Source organism: Pelobates fuscus, chromosome 7 (assembly GCF_036172605.1).
Source record: "Pelobates fuscus isolate aPelFus1 chromosome 7, aPelFus1.pri, whole genome shotgun sequence".
In the NCBI taxonomy this organism is placed as follows: Eukaryota; Metazoa; Chordata; class Amphibia; order Anura; family Pelobatidae; genus Pelobates; species Pelobates fuscus.
The window spans coordinates 59,785,620-59,805,708 of NC_086323.1; the positions used below are offsets into that span (position 1 = coordinate 59,785,620).

A 20,089-nucleotide genomic window follows, 5' to 3' on the forward strand; every position below is an offset into this window, starting at 1 on the left:
CTGCAGGAAAGGTAAGTAACGCTCTCTGCAGCCCCCACAGCCCCCTCCTACACAGTGCCCATCCACTGGACCACCAGGGAAGGAGAGCCCCCCTCCCTGGCCAGCTAGCAAGCAGGGAGGGGGGACGGAAAAATGTATATATATTAATAATAATAAATAAAAATAAAAAAAATAATAAAATAAAAATAATAATAAAATAAAAAATAAAATAATAATAAAAAAATGTAATGAAACAAAAAAAATATTAAAATAATATTTAAAAAATAAAAATGCCCACCCCCCACCAAGGCTCTGCATCACATTCTGCATTACACACACACATACACACATACACACACAGCATTCTCATACACACACACTGCACTCATACACACAGCACTCATACACACACAGCACTCATACACACACAGCACTCATACACACACAGCACTCACACACACACTGCACTCACACACACACTGCACTCACACACACACTGCACTCACACACACACTGCACTCATACACACACTGCACTCATACACACACTGCACTCATACACACACTGCACTCATACACACACTGCACTCATACACACACTGCACTCATACACACACTGCACTCATACACACACTGCACTCATACACACACTGCACTCATACACACACTGCACTCATACACACACTGCACTCATACACACACTGCACTCATACACACACTGCACTCATACACACTGCACTCATACACACAGCATTCTCATACACACAGCATTCTCATACACACACTGCACTCATACAAACAGCATTCTCATACACACACACTGCACTCATATACACACTGCACTCATATACACACTGCACTCATACACACACACTGCATTCTCATACACACACTGTAAATAAATATTCAATTAATGTAATTTTTTTAGGATCTAATTTTATTTAGAAATTTACCAGCAGCTGCTGCATTTCCCACCCTAGTCTTATACTCGAGTCAATAAGTTTTCCCAGTTTTTTGGGGTAAAATTAGGGGCCTCGGCTTATATTCGGGTCGGCTTATACTCGAGTATATACGGTAGTTATTTGTGATATTCTGCATTGTTCCATATATAAACGTTTATTATTAATATAGAAAAAGCATTAAGTCCTCCTCTTCAACTGTTTTGTGAAGCAGCACAACTACTTAAAGGGACACTGTAGTCATCAGAACTACAGCTTATTGTATGTGTTCCTGTGAGTATAATCATTCACTACAGGCATTTTCATGTGAACACTGCCTTTTCAGAGAAAAGGCACTGTTTCCATTGTTCCCTAGGGACACCTCCAGTTGCCACTTTGTAGATGGACACTGGAGGTGCTTCCTGGCGCAATGCTGCACAGTGTGCAGTCCGCTGTTCAGCATTTTTTCCCCTTCTTCCACCATGCATATTTTTTTATTTGATTTTATTTATTTAAATGGCAAATATTATAGCAGGCTAATGGTGCTGTCCCCCTATTTCTGTGGCAAATTCTTTGACGGTGGGTGCAGGACGTGGGTCTAGATAATTCTTTGTCCCTCCGTCTTACACCATATATAGATCCAAGATAAGGGAAAATAGGTGAAGAAAAATACTTCATTGGACAAAATGATCTAAATAAAATCAGAGCTCACACACACTACACAAGTCCACTGGCCCCACTTACCTATTTTCCTGCATCATGGATCTATATATGGTGTAAGACGGAGGGACAAAGAATTATCTAGACCCACGTCCTGCATCCCCTGGGTACTCCAGTTAAAGATTCTGGTCTGAGCCAGCTTTGTTAAAGTGGCTCAGAATCATGTGAGTTGGACCAGCAAGCACAAATATATTTTTATATATTTACTGTATAACGCTATGGTCTTCTCTTTTTATTGTTATTTTTAGATTCCACATAATTCAACATTTGTGGTATATCTATACTGTGTGCTCTCACCTTTTTATTGTATTCACTGTAGTTGTGTGTTTTCGAGTGACCCACACAGGTGATTGAGCACTCCTCTTTTATCACATTCTTACTTCTATATATTTAAATTAAGTTATGGTGCCAAGAGGTCATTGGTGCTTCCTCACTAATGAGGGGTTAAGCTGTTCACAAATTGTTTAACCCCAGTGTCTGTGCTCAACTGCCCTTGTCTTTCCACTTTACGAAATTCTCCAGAATGGCGGGGTGCTGATTGACTTAGAGTAGTCTGCTGACTTTCTAAGCCAATTGTTTGCTCCTCATTCATAAACCCGGCTTCAAAAAGGTATCTAACTTTTTTTTTTCCAAGGCATTTTTATGAATAGGGAGTTACTGATTGGCTTAGAACGTTAGTTAACCGCTATAAGCCAATAAGCAATGCCCCCACCTCATGCTGCCCAACCCTCTATTCTGAAGATTCAGTAATGAAAGAACAGTGGGACAGAGCAATATGGCACTTAGGCACAGACTTTGGGTTGAACCATTGGTGAATGGTTAAACCATGTAACCCCTAATGGTAAGGAGACCTGGTACTGTAACAACTTTATTTCAATGAACTATTCCTTTAAAAAAATAAAAGACGGGGCGTGGCTACCAGCGGAGCAAGATGGCCGCATAATCTTTAGCTCCAGCACATGGGCTCCAAAAAATGGCAATTAAACTTTAATACGGGGGACCTGGACTTCCACAAATACACCATGTCGCAACCTAAACAGAAACGGCAGACCACCAAAGCCGACAAACACAATTTTTTTGGGCAAAACATGCCGTCCACCAAACAAACAGCGCTGCCGCGCCAACAAGATGGCGGAGAGGACTCGACGGCTGCACCTTAACCGAAATAGCCGACCAAACACTGGAGGAACCTGTTACCAAACAATTCCTCAAACAATTCCTCATGGATGCTTTCTCGAGCAGAATGATGACTAGCTGGATGGCTGGCCTGTCAGGCCTGAAAAAAGACATAGGCGACCTGGGCGCCCGAACTTCCCGCGTGGAAGAGAGAATGGAAAACAATCTGAGCTCCCATAACCAGCTAGTGGAACAAGTAAACACGCTACAATCAACTATACTTACCATGGAAAACAAACTTATGGACATCGAGGACAGAGCACGGAGAAACAATCTGAGACTGCGGGGTATACCGGAGACGGTAACTCCTGATTTACAGGCCTACTTACATGACTTCTTCCATACGCTGTCGCCGGATACACCATCCGCTATACTGCTTCTAGATAGAGCGCACAGAATACCTAAGCCTCGGCACTTACCGGACGCAATACCCCGGGATGTAATCCTATGTGCCCACTACCACCACATAAAGGAACTTATCTTGAAACAAAGCAGGTATGCCAAGAATGTAGCCAGCAAGTATGCTGACATCAAAATATATCCAGACCTGTCGGCGGCGACACTGAGGAGATGGAAAGCCTTCCAACCGATTACCATCATCCTCAGGCAGCACCAAATAGCCTACCGGTGGGGATACCCTCTCAAGCTTCTGATCTCCAAAAACGGAACCACAGAGACGATACACTCACCGGAGGACGGAGAAAGACTTCTCCAGGAATGGAACATGCCCCCACCGAACAAAGCACCGCGTGCAGCCACTAAAATGCCAAGAGAATGGCAGAAAGCATAACAGCCATGGACTCGCACCAGCTGCAATGCATGATCGCTTTACCCTACCACACAATGGCTGGTAAAGTATTATCACAACCCCCCCCCCCCCCCCCCCAAAAAAAAAAAACATTTTATGATTTCCACTGTTGAATCTAGTTTTACCAAGTTTCCCCTGAAGACACATACCTCCAATCATAATTGTAATATGCCTATACATCCCCGTACCCCAAAGAGACGAGGCCTGCACTCTACCTAGCATAGCAGTACCCCCCACTGGTTATGAGAAGAGGGTTTTGAATTGACAACAGCCCTAGTTTGCCTACGAGGGAAGCTCTCATAAGCCACTGAGTAGGACCGCTGAACTAGGAGTGATTATAAATAAATCCACCTATGCAGCTAGATAACCACAGACATGGTACTAAACAAGCAGACAGAATTAGGCACAGCAACTCTGCTTACATACCCAGCAGAATATATAATTTAAGTTATCGTATTACAAAACAAAAAAAAACAACAAAAAAAAAAAACCTTCAACCTCGTGACCTCATACGACCCTATGCGGAACTTCATACCCATTAATGTATAATAGCATGTTTGGGACCCAATTGTGATCCTATTCCCATAGACCGCAGGGCATACTGTAGCTTTATGCAGGGGTAACCAATAGATTTTATACTGCTGTATTACTGTATACGAAGGTTACTATGAATATTGTTGCTATGAAACTGTATACATATATCTGCCATGCTTAACACTAATGTAAACATGTATTGCACATTTAGCTTATAGATCCCATGAACCCTGCTCCACAAGCTACCCGACACAGGAAGCACTAATATTGACTAAGGCATATTCCGCATACACTATGCATGGGGAGTCGGCCCCACGTACTACTCGGGGACTACCAACCACACCAAACTAATGAAGGAGCCCAGGTAGCCTCTTCAGTGAGCAATGCACGCATGCTCACCACCCCCACGGTGCCAACACAGGGTACCAAGCCCACCACCTGGGCCATATTGTATATAGTTGAGCTCTCACTGAGACTCCAGTTTCTCCCTTCCTTCACCCTGACCCAGGTTACACACTACTCAAGCAACCAAAGTACACCCGCTAATCTGCACACAGTTCCAGAAATCAACACACCAAATAAATACCCACAAATGCCAGGGATCGCTACGATCTCAAACCACACATGCATAATGAATACTACCAGACACCAGGAGAGAACGAACACACGACGATCTGCTTATACGCATACCCAAAAACCGTTATTGGTATACCACTGCCAAACACTACCGAATATTAGATGATGCAACCCAACGACTAACACCATGCATACAATGAACTGCACCCTTAATGAAAATATATTCACATAATGTACGGGGACTTAATTCTCCCCAAAACGCCAAATGCTGAAAACAGACATGAAGAAACACAACGCTGACGTGATATGTCTCCAAGAGACTCACTTTCAACGGTTAAAAACACCATCCCTGGGTCTTACACTATTCCCACACCAATACCACTCCACTTACAGTCGCAAATCAAGAGGAGTTAGCATCCTAGTGCACCAATCGGTAGCATTTGAACCAATCAAAATACTTACAGATAGTAAAGGAAGGTGCCTTATACCAATATGCAATCTTAACAATGTAACATATACCATTGTGAATTTTTATGCACCAAACGACAACCAGAACCAATTCTTCCATAGCTTAATGGCTAGACGGGCAATATACAGCAAGGCTTACTAATATGCTGCGGAGATCTGAACCATATTCTAGACCCCGAAATAGACACAACGCTAAATACCGCAAAACCTAGGTCAAAATCCCTCATCTCCGCCTGTACCTTACTCAATAAAACCCTAACCCAATTTAACTTGTATGACGTATGGCGCACCTTACACCCAGGTGACACAGACTTTACCTACTTCTCACACGTGCACAAAACTCACTCTAGAATAGATTATTTTTTCACAACCAGTGCAGGGCTCCCACAAACTCAACAATGCACACACGGGGACATAACCTGGTCTGACCGAGCACCTGTAATCCTGGCAGTGACAGACGCATTCTCTTATAAAGGCAAAGGCTCATGGAGGCTCAATAACTCACTTCTGTACGACCAAGAATTCACCTCAATAGAACAAGAACTCAAACACTATTTTGACACCAATAGCTCCCCGCATATCACAGCTCCGATATTGTGGCAAGCTCACAAGCCAGTCGTGAGAGGACTATTAATTCGTAGAGCATCACATCTCAATAAACAAAAACGAGCCACACTCAGGAAACTACTCATGGAACTAAGAGACACCACACAAACCTACTACCAAACAAGGCAACAAGACCTCCTGACAAAAATACAAACCATAACCACTAAGATCAATGAACAACAATTTCAAAAAACAGCGTATACCTTACAAAAATTTAAAATGACCCATTATGCCCAAGGAAACAAGGCTGGCAGACTACTAGCCAACATGCTACGCAAAAAACAATCAACTGCTAAAATCCCATACATACTATCCAAAGATAACCACAAACTTTGGAACCCACAAGACATGAACCAAGAACTAGTAACATTTTATAGCAATCTATATAACTTACGAGAAGACAAAGCCCTTCACCAACCTACCCCCTCCGACATTGATGGATATCTGCAGCAGATACCATTACCGACGTTGACAACTGAGCAGAAGGACACACTATCTAGACAAATCATGACGGAAGAACTGCAACTGGCGATCTCCCGCTTACCCACGGGGTAATCCCCGGGTCCAGATGGCCTAACAAACTACTATAAGACTTTCGCACCCACACTCGTCCCATACCTACAACAGGCATTCCTACATATAGTTAACACAGGCACCATGCCACCAGAGATGCTTATAGCTCATGTGGCCACACTGCCTAAACCAGGGAAAATACCGGACAAAGGACAAAATCTTCGCCCCATCTCGCTTTTAAATACCGATATTAAACTGCTAGCAAAAATATACTCCAATAGAATAGCCACAATACTCCCCAAGCTAGTACACGAAGACCAAGTAGGCTTTGTGAAAGGCAGACAAGGCACGGACGGCACTAGGAAAGTCCTGAACCTCATATATAGCCTCCAAAAACGTAGCACAGGCAGCTTATTTTTTATCATTGGACGCCGAGAAAGCCTTTGATAGGTTTAACTGGACTTTCCTAAAGGCAGTACTACTGGAATTTGACTTCCCACCGGCATTTATGAACACTTTACAGGCGCTATACAGTAACCCCCCCGCTAGAATATCAAACGCTGGATTCCTCTCTGACCCATTTCGTATTACAAATGGAACCAGACAGGGATGCCCCCTTTCGCCCCTCCTGTACGTCCTAGCGCTAGAACCCCTTTCAACTCTCATTCGGAAACATCCCTTTATCACGGGCATTCACACTCAACGCGAAGAACATAAACTAACACTATTTGCAGACAACATTCTCCTGACGATCCAAAACCCGGACACCTCCCTGCAATGCTTTCACTCCATCCTGGACACTTATAGCAGGATGTCATACTACAAGTTAAATATATCCAAGACGCAAGCCCTAAGCAAAGGACTCCCTCTAGACGTGACTCACAGACTGAAAAAAACATACAACTATGACTGGAGAAGCGACCACATCACCTTCTTAGGCATACGCTTCACTAAATCGCATGCAGCATTATTTCATTCCAATTACGGCAAACTCTTGATAGAAGTAAAAAAAACAGCTGCAAGACTGGAAAAAATCCTTCATTTCCTGGTTGGGCCACATAGCAGCGACCAAAATGATAATCCTCCCTAAATTACAATACTTATTTCGATCCCTACCGATACATATACCCCCAACTTACTTTACAACACTACAACGCTGGGTGACCAGATTTGTGTGGTGCGACAAAAGAGCTCGCGTAGCACTGAAAGTCACGCATAAACCGTTAAACGAAGGAGGCATGAGCCTGCCAAACTTTAGACAATATTACCACGCTGCTATATTAAGCAGCATAATACAAGCGAGACCGAGAACACAAGAACCACAATGGAAGCACCTAGAAGCAGAATGGGCTAACGGAGCGAGCACTGACAGCCTAGTGTGGATCCCGACGACAAACAGACCACAGATACTGGACTGTCTCCCAACCAACAACTGCTCGACAATACCCAGAGCCACACCACTCAAATCCTTAGCATATCTCATCCCAGACTATAATTTCAGAATATGGGAAAGACATGGCATATATTTCTTATACCAAATGCTTACACATACCGGTTTAACACCATTCCACAATTTGCAAGACTCCCACAAACTTCCATCAACTGCACCCTATTCATATCACCAACTAAACTCATGGTTCCACTCACAAACTCAAGAGAACGACATTACAGTTCTGGGAAAACAATTGACGGAGTTTGAAAAAATGTACATGGGAACTAAACCCCCGTTGAAAATCATCTCCTCAATATATGCAACACTACCCTCAAAACACTCATTGAAAGAACACAAATTTATCAAAGCATGGGAGGGGGAGCTACATAGGTAATTCAACGACTCTGATTGGGAACGGGTGATTTTAACCCCCAAAGCCTTCTCACTCTGCTCTAGACACATAGGACTATCTAAAAAAAAACTCCTTTACAGGTTGTACTTTACACCGACGAGACTACACAAATATAACTCGACCATCTCTACACAATGCTGGAGATGCAAAACCGGTATAGGTTCCATGTCACATATCTGGTGGACTTGTCCACTCTTACAGCGATATTGGAAAGATATAACCAAACTCATTACAGACAGTACGGGACACACCCTGCCCCATCGATTGGAACACTTCGTTCTATTTGATATACCGAGATCGATCCCCAAACCGGATAGATACCTGATATTCCATATCAACATAGTAGCCCTGGGAGCACTAGCACGGCATTGGTCTACACACACGATACCCAATTTGCCATTATCTATCCAGCACATAAACCAATCCCGCCACTTCAAGACCACTATGAGGCGACACAATACACCCCCCAAAAAGAATCATAACAAACACAGACCATACTGGGAAATAGCCTGGGCAAAGTGGGAGAATTACAAAGTGATGAAAATGTTACATGTTTGACTAAAACGTGCCATAACCCACAACTATTCCCGGAACACCGGCACTATCACCAAGAGACAGACCTAACTGGCCACACGTTAGGATGTCCTCTTAACCCAGGTCTCCAAGCCCTGCAATACCAAACTCCCCAGAGTGTCAAAACAGAAAGGAACAAAACAGGCTGAACACTAATACTAAGACATAACTGAGCACTCCACGGGGCAGAAACTGAATGATTCCCCAACACACGCAACACATCACAGCACCTTGCCCTCACACCGGACTAATCTAGCACCACAGAGACCAAGGCACAATACGTTGTATTATGAAAATCACAGTTGCCTACTGTAAGCTACACAGCGATGGAATGTAATTTTTCATGTGTGTACCGACAACGTTATAAAATATGTATAAAAAGTGATAGAAATGTACATGTTAGAAATTGATCTGATGTAATTGTAACCTACTTGCTAATATCAACTACCCCCCCTCTCTTCTTTTCTGTATCCCCATGTCTTACTAATCGACAAAACAATAAAATTTGTCAAACTCAAAATAAAAATAAAAGACTCTAATACAGCGTGCAGAGAGGAAAAAGAAAGTGATCTTTGCATTTTACTGTACAACTACAGTGATAGGAGACACTTGATTAGAATAGGTTGCTGGCTGCAGTCCATTTTTATCACCCAGCTTATATACATTTTCTCTGATAAGACGTGTATTAGGGGGTTACCTCACGGACACCCAACAGATTGTTGCTTAAAGAGGCTCATTGTCATTTATATTTGTCATTGACAAAACAATATATTTGCAAAGATGATATAATTTACATAAGAATTACATTTGTATTGTTTTTAAAATGTCTTTTCAGTTTAAAGTTTGTTCTTTTTATTTAATGTTTATTAAAAAATACATTTCAGGCTTTTTTGGAGTTGGCAACTGAAGAAGCTGCTGCCACAATGGTTAATTATTACACTACCATGACGCCTCATCTACGCAACCAGCCTATATACATTCAGTACTCCAACCACAAAGAACTGAAAACAGACAGTGCACTAAATCAGGTATGCACTGCTTAGGTTTATGTATACATGTTAGTATGCTGAGGAACAAATGAAAACGTGTGTTTTGTAATGCTTTTATTTTTGTGTATTTTCATTAATATTTGTTTGACTTGTTTTATAGCTTAAAGGGACACTATAGTCACTAGAACAACTGCAGCTCATTGTAGTATTTCTGGTTAGTATAGTCAGTCTCTCCAGGCCTTTGCAGTAAAAACGGTCTCTTGAGAGAAAAGGCAATGTTTACATTACAGCATAGGGACACCTCCAGTGACCACTCCTCAGATGGCTACCAGAGGTGCTTCCTGGTTCATTGTGTCTCCACCCTTTACATGGAGACACTGAACTTTCCTCATAGAGATACATTGATAATGTGCATCTCTTTAAAGAGATTCTGATTGGCCAGTGCAGCATTTGGCTCCACCTACCGAGCCCACCTCTTTGGCTGAGATAATCCGCATTGACAGTCTCAGCCAATCCAATGCTTTCCTATGAGATCATCACTTCTGATGATTTAGCCAAGGAGGCAGACCAGGGGCAGACCCAGCATCAGCAGACTGGAAATAAACTAAGATTTTACTATATTTAGGGGGGCAAGGAGGGGCCATGGGCTTTTTTATTTGTCTAATAGTTTATGAACTATCTCTCAATTTTTGTGCATTGTAAATTACATTAAAATAAACAGTCAATGAAAGCAAGCACATCTAAAAACAGCACTGACTTTTCTTCTTGCACTGTTGGTCCTTTAATCTTAATGAGTATACTACCCCTTCCCACTTATCTTTTCTGTCTTGTGTCAGGTCTCGATATTGGGCCTTCTCCCTTTTGTTCTCCTCCATCAGTATTATGTGTAGTTTACCATTATGTGGGATTTTGTTGACTGATGATTGTGGGTAAATTACCTTGGGAACTGACAAGAAATCGTGTTTACAGAAATACTGCAGTGCCCAAATACAAAAGAAATACAAATCACTGTTTAACAGATATACCCCTTAATAAAAACGTGTATGCTGTTAAATATGCATTTTTTACATTGGGGGTACATTTAAAAACCTTCTAACCCCGCCCAGACTTTGTCTGTCCAATCACAGACTTCCCAATGCATCTTAATAAGAAGTCTTTGCAAGGCAGCTGTTCTGTTCAATTGCTGCCTCTTAAGTTTAGCTTGACTGAGCTAACCAAAGCAGAAAGTAAAATGCAGAGGAGGTGTAACACAGTTAATTTATAAATGTGTAAATTTCTATTGAAATCTGTACCTTTTGCAAAATAAAAAAAAGCGTGCACACTCTTCACACAAAAAGCTTTTTCAGAAGGCTAAAGTGAGGTCTGGAGTGTTCATTAAGGCTTTGTTTATTTCAAAAGATTATTCTTCTCTATAGAAGAACAAGTAGTGTGTGTGTATATATATATATGTATGTATGTAATTTTCCTTTTTTTTATTTTTTTATTTTATATATTGAATGGCACCCATATACTCTATATTTGTTAAATTAAGACACATTAAAAAAAAAAGTACATTAAATTATGTTCTAGAATAACAGACCACTTAAGATAGGTGCTGCTAAATATTGTAGACTACTCTATATGCATTCTCTAATTACACTACACCAAACAACTAAAATGTAATAATAAAACAAAACTTGGATTTCTCAAAAATATGAGTAAGAAACAAAATCTTTTTCTCAATGCTTCAAACTCAGTTCACTGCAGAATATCTTGGTATAATCCAAGATAACCACCAAGTTGAAACAGTCAGTTTATTTTAGTGGTAAATTACTTGAATGGTCGTGTATAAAGGCCCTTTTCCTTTAACCCCTTAAGGACCAAACTTCTGGAATAACAGGGAATCATGACATGTCACACATGTCATGTGTCCTTAAGGGGTTAAAGCAAGCATGTCAAACTTGCGGCATGTGTCCCGCGATGAATATATTTGCGTCCCTCCTGCCCTGAGGCCGCTTTGTGCCGTGGCTGCAACCAGCTGCAAGACAGGAAAGATCTTTCCTGTCTGATTCTTGTCTTCCCGCACGCAAGAGCGCAGTGTGGCTGTCTGTCTAAAGATCAGGTCAGCCACTTCCCCTTCCCTCCTGCTTGCAGTGCCAGAGGAGCAACTGGCCTGCTTGAGCAGAGAAGAGCAGAGCTGGAACTGGAGGATGGGAGGCTCACCTTAAGGTAGGGGAAGAGGGGCTTAGGGTGACTATCCTGTATAGTGTTAAATTGGGGAGGGGGTCAGTGTATTAATTTGAGGGAGGCAGGGGTCAGTGTATTAATTTGAGGGAGGGAGGGAGGGGGGGCCAGTGTATTAAATTGGGGGAGGCAGTGTATTTGGGTCTGCATGGAGGCTGAACACTCCCCATTGAGATGCTCATTGGCTGCGCAGCTTTTTGCCACAGAAGCACAATAGCCTCCCAATGCTTTCCTATGGGAAAGCATTGCATTGGCTGAGATCATCAAATTTGATGATGTCATCCAAAGTGAAGAACACACTCATAGGACTTCAAAATCAACAAGATAACGTAAATTGTTGTTAATATGTCAAGGTAGTTGGCCTGAAACATTAGTTATATGCAATATACACGTCTCCGTAAAATAAATTCATTCATACTTTATTTTACTTTGAAGCCCTAGGAAGGCGAGTATGTCCAGTGTCAGCCAATTTTTTTTATATATATTTTTCAATACTGTACTTTTCTAAATAAACCTACGTTCTATGAAAACTGAAGTTTTCGTTTTTTGCGGTCCATATAAACCTTGTTTATTTGGCCCGTGTTAGCCTTTGAGTTTGACATGCTTGCTTTAAAGGAACACTAAAGTGTGTTCCTGACACTGTAGGGGCAAAACTACCGTTTAGGCACTTGATCCAAACAGGACAAGTTTGTTGATCCGCACTCATAGGGAATCCCCAAAAATACATCCGGTAGAAATCATAGAAAAAAATGCACAATTATTCCCCCATGAAAAAGCCAGTCTACTCACCCTTTTCCAGTACCACGCGGGTCTGGTCACATCTAGCCCATGCTCCACTTCCATGGCAGAGATCACCAGTCTCCTTGATCTCTTGTTCCTTACACTATAGTATCCACGAGACAGCTGGGAGAAAACAAACTGTTTAATTTTCTCCTAATCTCTACATTTCCTGGCAATCTTATGCTCAATCTAATGAGCATAGGTTGTTTGGTGCGTGGCAGGTCCCCTTTAATATGTTTTCTGTCAGCACTGGTATCTGTAGCTGACCTGACTAGAGGTTTTTTTTAATCCCTGTGTCAGGGTAAGTTGTTGGATATATGAGTTGCATCTCAAAAACTGTAGTGTTGCATTTTTTTGTATTTTCTTCTGTATTTGATTTAATCATTTTATATTTTTATTTCAGCGTGCCCAAGCTGTACTGCAGGCTGTAACAGCAGTTCAGACCTCTAATTCATCTGTTGGCACAACTGCTGGAAGTGAGAGTGTGCTATCTTCTTCACAGAGTCCAGTGCTGAGAATAATTATTGACAATATGTATTACCCAGTCACTCTTGATGTTCTTCACCAGGTTTGTACATCTTTTGTATGCAGCAGCTTTAAGAGTGGAAAAGGGCTATGTTATCCTATTATTAAAATCTACTCCCCCTTCTGGTGTATGGCTATTTGGGCACCAGAGGGTTCAGTGCTAAAAAGTATTTTCCAATCAAAGCATCAATTAATTGATTCTCAAAAATAGTTGTGCATTAATGCCATAATTCAAATGAGTCTCTAATTAGCAATTAGGCTACCCTTATTTCACCTGGGATGCCCTACAAAAAGGGTTCCTTCCCCTAATTTGCACATTGTGTAGCTTTTGAGAAAGTAGTCAAATTGTTTCAAAAAATACTGCAGTTTGTATCTGAGATCTGTAATTAATATACAGCTAGTGAGAGTATCTGAAGAAACACTGTTGATAATAGTGATTACTTTAATAGCAATCTGCAATAGATGTGCAATCTTCAGTGCTGTTGGTCTGGTCCCTATCCTACATGGAAAACCTCTGGATCTAATTGTATACCAGTGTAAATTTAAAGAGTCGATCTAAGCACCAAAAACACTTTAATTTGCTGAAGTGATGATTGTGCAAATGGACCGTGCCTATGCATAATTTCAGCTAGAAACGCTGTCATTATTTTATTCTATATGTAGGGCTGTCCGCCTCAATCATACAACCCCTAAACCTTGTTTCCAGTCTGGTTATATCCGCTTTATCCAAATGTGTCAATCTCTGGCTGCTTGCTTATACCGATTTTTCACATTCTATTAACTTGCCGGTGAATTGTTATTATTGCTGCACATGTGCAGATGGTGCTTTTCTTTGAAAATCCTTTGAGTAGTTTAGGCCTCAATGTAATATTTTTGGATAAGCTTTTCAAATAATTTAATATTTTAGGATAAGCATTTTATATTTTGAAAAAGATTTTAATATTTATATTTATATATATATATATATATATATATATATATATATATATATAATATACCTTTTTTTGTTATAATTTTAAAAAGTTTATCCAAAAATTTTAAATGCTTGGCCAAGAATATTAAATCAAGGCCTTAGTCTGATACTTTGAGCAACAGCTGTAAGTGAAAGGAAAAGCAAAACAAAGTAAAGTTTTGATTCATGAACCTGAGAGGAATGGATTGGTGTCCACTTGTGTTCAATACTAATCCAATCCACAATAAAATTTATATTGGCAATACATTTATTACATACATACATACATTCTAACTTTTTGTACAGAAACACTCCAAGCTCCATAACCAATTCAGTGTGCTGTACTGCTTATGATGCCAGGAGAACCCTGGTGCCCTTTCAGTGTAATAGTTAAGCCATTTAAGAACGGTTTGATGACTTGTCATGAGTCTGTCTAGTGCCTGCTGCAACCCTCTCTTAAGACTGATGCTCCAGCACTGAACTCACTGTACAAGGGCCACTTGCATTGGCTAAGAGCATTCAGCTAACTCTCCAAGCCAGGTACTAGCAAACTTCAGCACTGCATATGTGAACTACATCTCCCCTGAAGCTTTGCCAGCATTATGACTGTAAAAGCATTTTGGGAGATGTAGTACACAACATTATTAGTGCCTACCTCTTATGTAAATAAATAATAATAAAAAATAACATAATAATGTAAACCAATGAACCTATTCTTCACTGAAGAGGTGGCAGCAGCAGGTACTTGGTGGCCACAGTTAAGCTGTTAAACAGTTCTCACACAAGGAGTGGCTCAGGATCCACCACTCAGTTACTTAAAGAGAAAGTGTCTTTCTAAAAAATAAATGCTATAGTTTTTTGTTTTGTTATTCATGTGTATAAATAATCATTGTGCGTTCTAGTGAAGTGGTCTGGGTGCCAGGTCCATCTAGGTTTAACCCTTTTTGTTGTAAACATAGCAGTTTCAGAGAAACTGCTATGTTTACAAATGGGTTAATCCAGCCTCTAGTGGCTGTCTCATTGACAGCCGCTAGAGGCGCTTCAGCGCTTCTCACTGTGATTTTCACAGTGAGAAGACGCCAGCGTCCATAGGAAAGCATTGAGAATGCTTTCCAATGGACTGGCTGAATGTGTGCGTGGCTCTTGCCGCGCATGCGCATTCAGCCGATGACAGCGAAAAGGAGGAGGAGAGTTCCCTGCGCCGAGGGAGCCCGGCGGGGGAAAACAGGTAAGATTTAACCCCTTCCACCCCCTAGAGCCCGGCGGGAGGGGGACCCTAAGGGTGGGGGGGGGACCTAGAGACCCTATAGTGCCAGGAAAACGAGTGTTTTCCTGGCACTATAGTGGTCCTTTAAATGAACATACTAAAGCAAATGTATTTTGCAATTTAAGTGTCTTTATTTATTTAACAGATATTTTCAAAGTTTGGTACAGTGTTGAAGATCATCACATTCACAAAGAATAATCAGTTTCAAGCTTTATTGCAATATGGGGACCCTGTGAATGCACAACAAGCAAAACTAGTGAGTGAAATGTTCAACTTGTTATTCTATAAACTTTACACAACTGTAACAAAATGATAACTTGCAATATATCTGTGTGTAATGCTTAATTGTGATCTGCATATTAATTACTAATCTGTAAAGCACACCATAAACTATTTTTTTATTTTCAGGCCCTGGATGGTCAAAATATTTATAATGCTTGTTGTACCCTTCGGATTGATTTTTCGAAATTGGTGAACTTAAATGTAAAATACAACAATGACAAAAGTCGGGACTATACTCGTCCAGATCTTCCGTCTGGCGATGGGCAACCAGCCTTAGATCCTGCAATAGCTGCTGCATTTGCTAAGGAGACCTCCCTTCTAGGTATGAGTTTGTTTTTGTTGTGCTTAAAATGGATAATTGTTAGAGTAATGGTTTTGTAATAAGAGTATTTTGAGGTTTCTATTGTATTCATTTTATTGACCTATATTATGTTGAAAAATAAAAAACTGTTAACCTTGCTTTTGATATGCACCTCTGAGGCTTGAATACATTTTAATAACTTGGATAACCAGTTATGTGTTCATTTTGCAATCTTGTTGGTAAATCGCTGCTGTAAACTGTCACTTGTAGTAGCTACAAATGATCACTTTGTTACTGCATTTTTGTAGCCTATCGCTAACAATGACTGACGCTACATATATAGACTACTCTATTAGTGACTTAAAGCACAGAAACACAGAGCTGAGCATGTGCATTTCACCCCGTGTGGCCTTTTGTGACAAGCAATTAGTGACTGGCTGGTTAAACTTAATGAACGGATTGGAATAGGATGTGTAGAAATTTTTACCAGGCTTATAGGCTGATGTTAAGTAATTTTGTTTAGTGGTGGCCAGCAGTGAGTATTGGTAAGGTTGAAAAACAGTCTCTAAATTGTGGATATCTATAATAAGCCCATTTGTCGAGCCCTAAGCTCGACACATGCCAGGTCGCCATGGCGACCAGAAAATGTGTCCTGGCGCCTGTGTTTTATGAGCCTGTTCAGCACCCAAGCTGACTGGCTGCTTGAGAGCAGAGGCTGGCAGTTGCCTCACCAAGGGCTGGGGCAGGCGGGCAGCGGCGATGGTAGCCGGCTCATGTAGATCTGAGAGAGGGAGGTGAGCGACTTACGGAGCGCTGAGACGGTGAGGGAGCTGTAATCTCCTTGCTCTGCTCCATCGCAAGCTTTGCAGTTTTGCCGGGTGCTGGAATAGGACGTCACTCCAGCCCCGTGTCACTGAGGAGTGCATGAGAGGGAACTGAGCAGGGGGATGACAGCAGCCCACTGGACCCCAGGGGAAAACCTATCTACTTCAACTTTACAAAGGTATATAAATTAAAATAAAAAAAGTTATTATTTGTAAGTGAGTATCTGTGTGTGTGTTTAGATGATCTGCCCCCTCCAATCACATGGGAATGTTTTTTTTACTCACCTTTTTTCCCCACACCGTGCTGGTGACACAGCAGCTTGCCCCACCTCCATGGCTGAGATAATCAGTCTTGACGATCTTAGCCAATCCAATGCTTCCCCATAGGACAACATTGGGAGATTATTGCGCATGCACGGCAAAATGCCACTGTCCCAATCAATTTCTCATATAGATGCATTGAATCAATGCATCCCTATAGGGAACATAGAAACATAGAAACATAGAATGTGACGGCAGATAAGAACCATTCGGCCCATCTAGTCTGCCCAGTTTTCTAAATACTTTCATTAGTCCCTGGCCTTATCTTATAGTTAGGATAGCCTTATGCCTATCCCACACATGCTTAAACTCCGTTACTGTGTTAACCTCTACCACTTCAGCTGGAAGGCTATTCCATGCATCCACTACCCTCTCAGTAAAGTAATACTTCCTGATATTATTTTTAAACCTTTGTCCCTCTAATTTAAGACTATGTCCTCTTGTTGTGGTAGTTTTTCTTCTTTTAAATATAGTCTCCTCCTTTACTGTGTTGATTCCCTTTATGTATTTAAATGTTTCTATCATATCCCCCCTGTCTCGTCTTTCCTCCAAGCTATACATGTTAAGATCCTTTAACCTTTCCTGGTAAGTTTTATCCTGCAATCCATGAACCAGTTTAGTAGCCCTTCTTTGAACTCTCTCTAAGGAACATTAACATAGTAGCTGCACAGTGTGAAGCATGTGAAGCACTGACCCAGGAAGCACCTCTAGAGGCTGTCTGAGTGACTGTCACTAGATGTGTCACCATGCAGCAATGTTAACAGTGGAGGTAGATAGTTCTGCTATACCTAATGTAACACACGGAAGAGAGGGAGTCTGACTAACACTATGTCACTCAAAATGGAAGCAATAGGGATTCACTAAAACCTATAGAAAAAATGGGCAAAGGGAACACTCTAGAGAATAGTGTAAAGAATCCAGGAGCTGAAAATGCAGTGTTTACATTGAAATGCATGCAGGGACAGGATAAAGACTTCAGAGCAACTACAATAAGCTGTAGTGGTTCCAGTGACTGTAGTGTCCATTTAAGAATTGTATTTTTGGCGTTGAAAAACCTGGCTCCTAACTTTAGCTGACTTCTAGATTTGAAAGAAATTTGTCACGCCCTGCTTTAGCCACTACCTTGCAACTGACTCTCAGAAGCAGCAGCTGGTAACTCCCTGTCACTAGTTGAGAAAATTTTCAGTCGAGAAACAGACACTGAACAGTGGCAAGAGGCACAAGTCATTAAAAGTAGTATTGTATCCTTTTTTAAACCTGCTAAACTGAAGACACTGGTCACCTTGAGGTACTCTAAACTACTCGCAGTAGTACTTATGGTTGCTCCAAGTATTAATGGTGTCTTTTCTACTTCAGACTAATGACTTTATCATGATTTCAGTTAGATTGGTTGATGAAGTACTTATCGATGTTTACCTTATATCTTGGTCTCTAAATTTTGCTATAAAAAGATACCTGTTGATGACTAGAAAGCTGTTGCCCTCATGTTTAATGTGCATAAGTTAAGAACTGTACCAAGCTGGCTAAATCAATGCATTCAGATGATCCATTTTCAGCTGCCTAAATGCTGTTACTGCGGTCTTTGCTAGTTGATCAATATGAGCAAAAGTTTACTTGGGTGGGGCATTTGAAGGAACCACAGAATGGGTGGAGGATGTCAAAGTGTGCTGAAAATCAGGTTCAAGAAACGTATATGTAAATCATATTGCATATAAAAGTGAATAGACTGTTCCTAGTACGTCTTCCTTGTTCTCCAGTGATATTTTTCTTTTCACCCAATTATGCTGTTATTGTCTAAAATAAAACATGCATAAACATTAAGCTCCTTTTACATTTTGGTAAAGTAATGTTTGTTTTTTATTTATTTTTTTATTTTTCTTAAGCTGTTCCTGGTGCATTAAGTCCTTTGGGAATTCCTAATGCAGCGGCTGCAGCAGCAGCTGCTGCTGCTGCAGGTCGAGTTGGTATGCATGGAGTTTCTGCTGGTAGCAACACTGTACTCCTTGTAAGCAATTTGAATGAAGAGGTCAGTGATAACTCATTTTATCCTGTGTAATCATGTTCACATACCATATATACGGGTTAATCTTTTTTCTCTTGACTTTTTCTCAAACCATCTTTTATTCCTTCACGTTTTTAAAACTGTAAAACCTACCTAATACAACTTTACAACAGTTACTGTTCCATGACATAGCAATAATTACAAATATTAAAATCCTTTTTAAGGAATGCTTTTAATAGCTTCAACAAGTTAAGCATCTCTTTCTGTATATAAACCTCCAGTCATTTTAATTTTGTTTGTTGTTATTGTGCCAATAATATAAGTGCCAACAAATTCCATAGTGCTGTACAATTATCATACATGAATGATTTCAACTGGTCACTTTTTCTGCTGTTTGGCTGCTTGTTTTGGCGTTTTATTCTTAAGCCTTAATCATTTGTTTTAAAAATGGCACATAATTCAAAAGATACATAGTACTGTTTTATATATTCCATAAATGTTCGCAATAAAATACATTTCATTGCAGATTGGTTGAAATGCTGAAACAGCGGCTTTTGTAATACTTTGTGTCATGTACATTTGAATTGGTTTTAGTTTGGAAACCACCTTTTGTTGTGGGGAGAATTAAGCCAGTTTTGAGAATTGTTCATGTGATTGATGTATGCTGTCTTATATTTTGTATCCTTCCACTTAGCTTAATTAGATATATCATAAATTGCAAAGCAACATGGCAAGATTTTAGTTTTCTAGTTAAATTATGTTTTTGCTATTCCACTTTCTGTAACATTTATGTTTTCATTTCATGCTTCATTTTGCTTTTTCTTTTATTTTATACAAATTTATATTTGTCAACCTATCTAATACATTTTTCTTTCAAGGTTCTTCCAAA

General features: G+C 40.6%; 1 protein-coding gene across 1 annotated transcript in view; it reads left to right on the forward strand.

Moving 5' to 3' along the window:
* Positions 1-20,089, forward strand: part of PTBP2 (polypyrimidine tract binding protein 2) — a 48,405-nt gene that overhangs the window by 21,415 nt on the left and 6,901 nt on the right. The window contains exons 5-9 of the mRNA XM_063428338.1: positions 9,619-9,762; positions 13,130-13,294; positions 15,616-15,726; positions 15,879-16,074; positions 19,082-19,224. Coding sequence (XP_063284408.1) covers positions 9,619-9,762; positions 13,130-13,294; positions 15,616-15,726; positions 15,879-16,074; positions 19,082-19,224 — 759 coding nt within the window. The remainder of the gene's footprint in view (positions 1-9,618; positions 9,763-13,129; positions 13,295-15,615; positions 15,727-15,878; positions 16,075-19,081; positions 19,225-20,089) is intronic.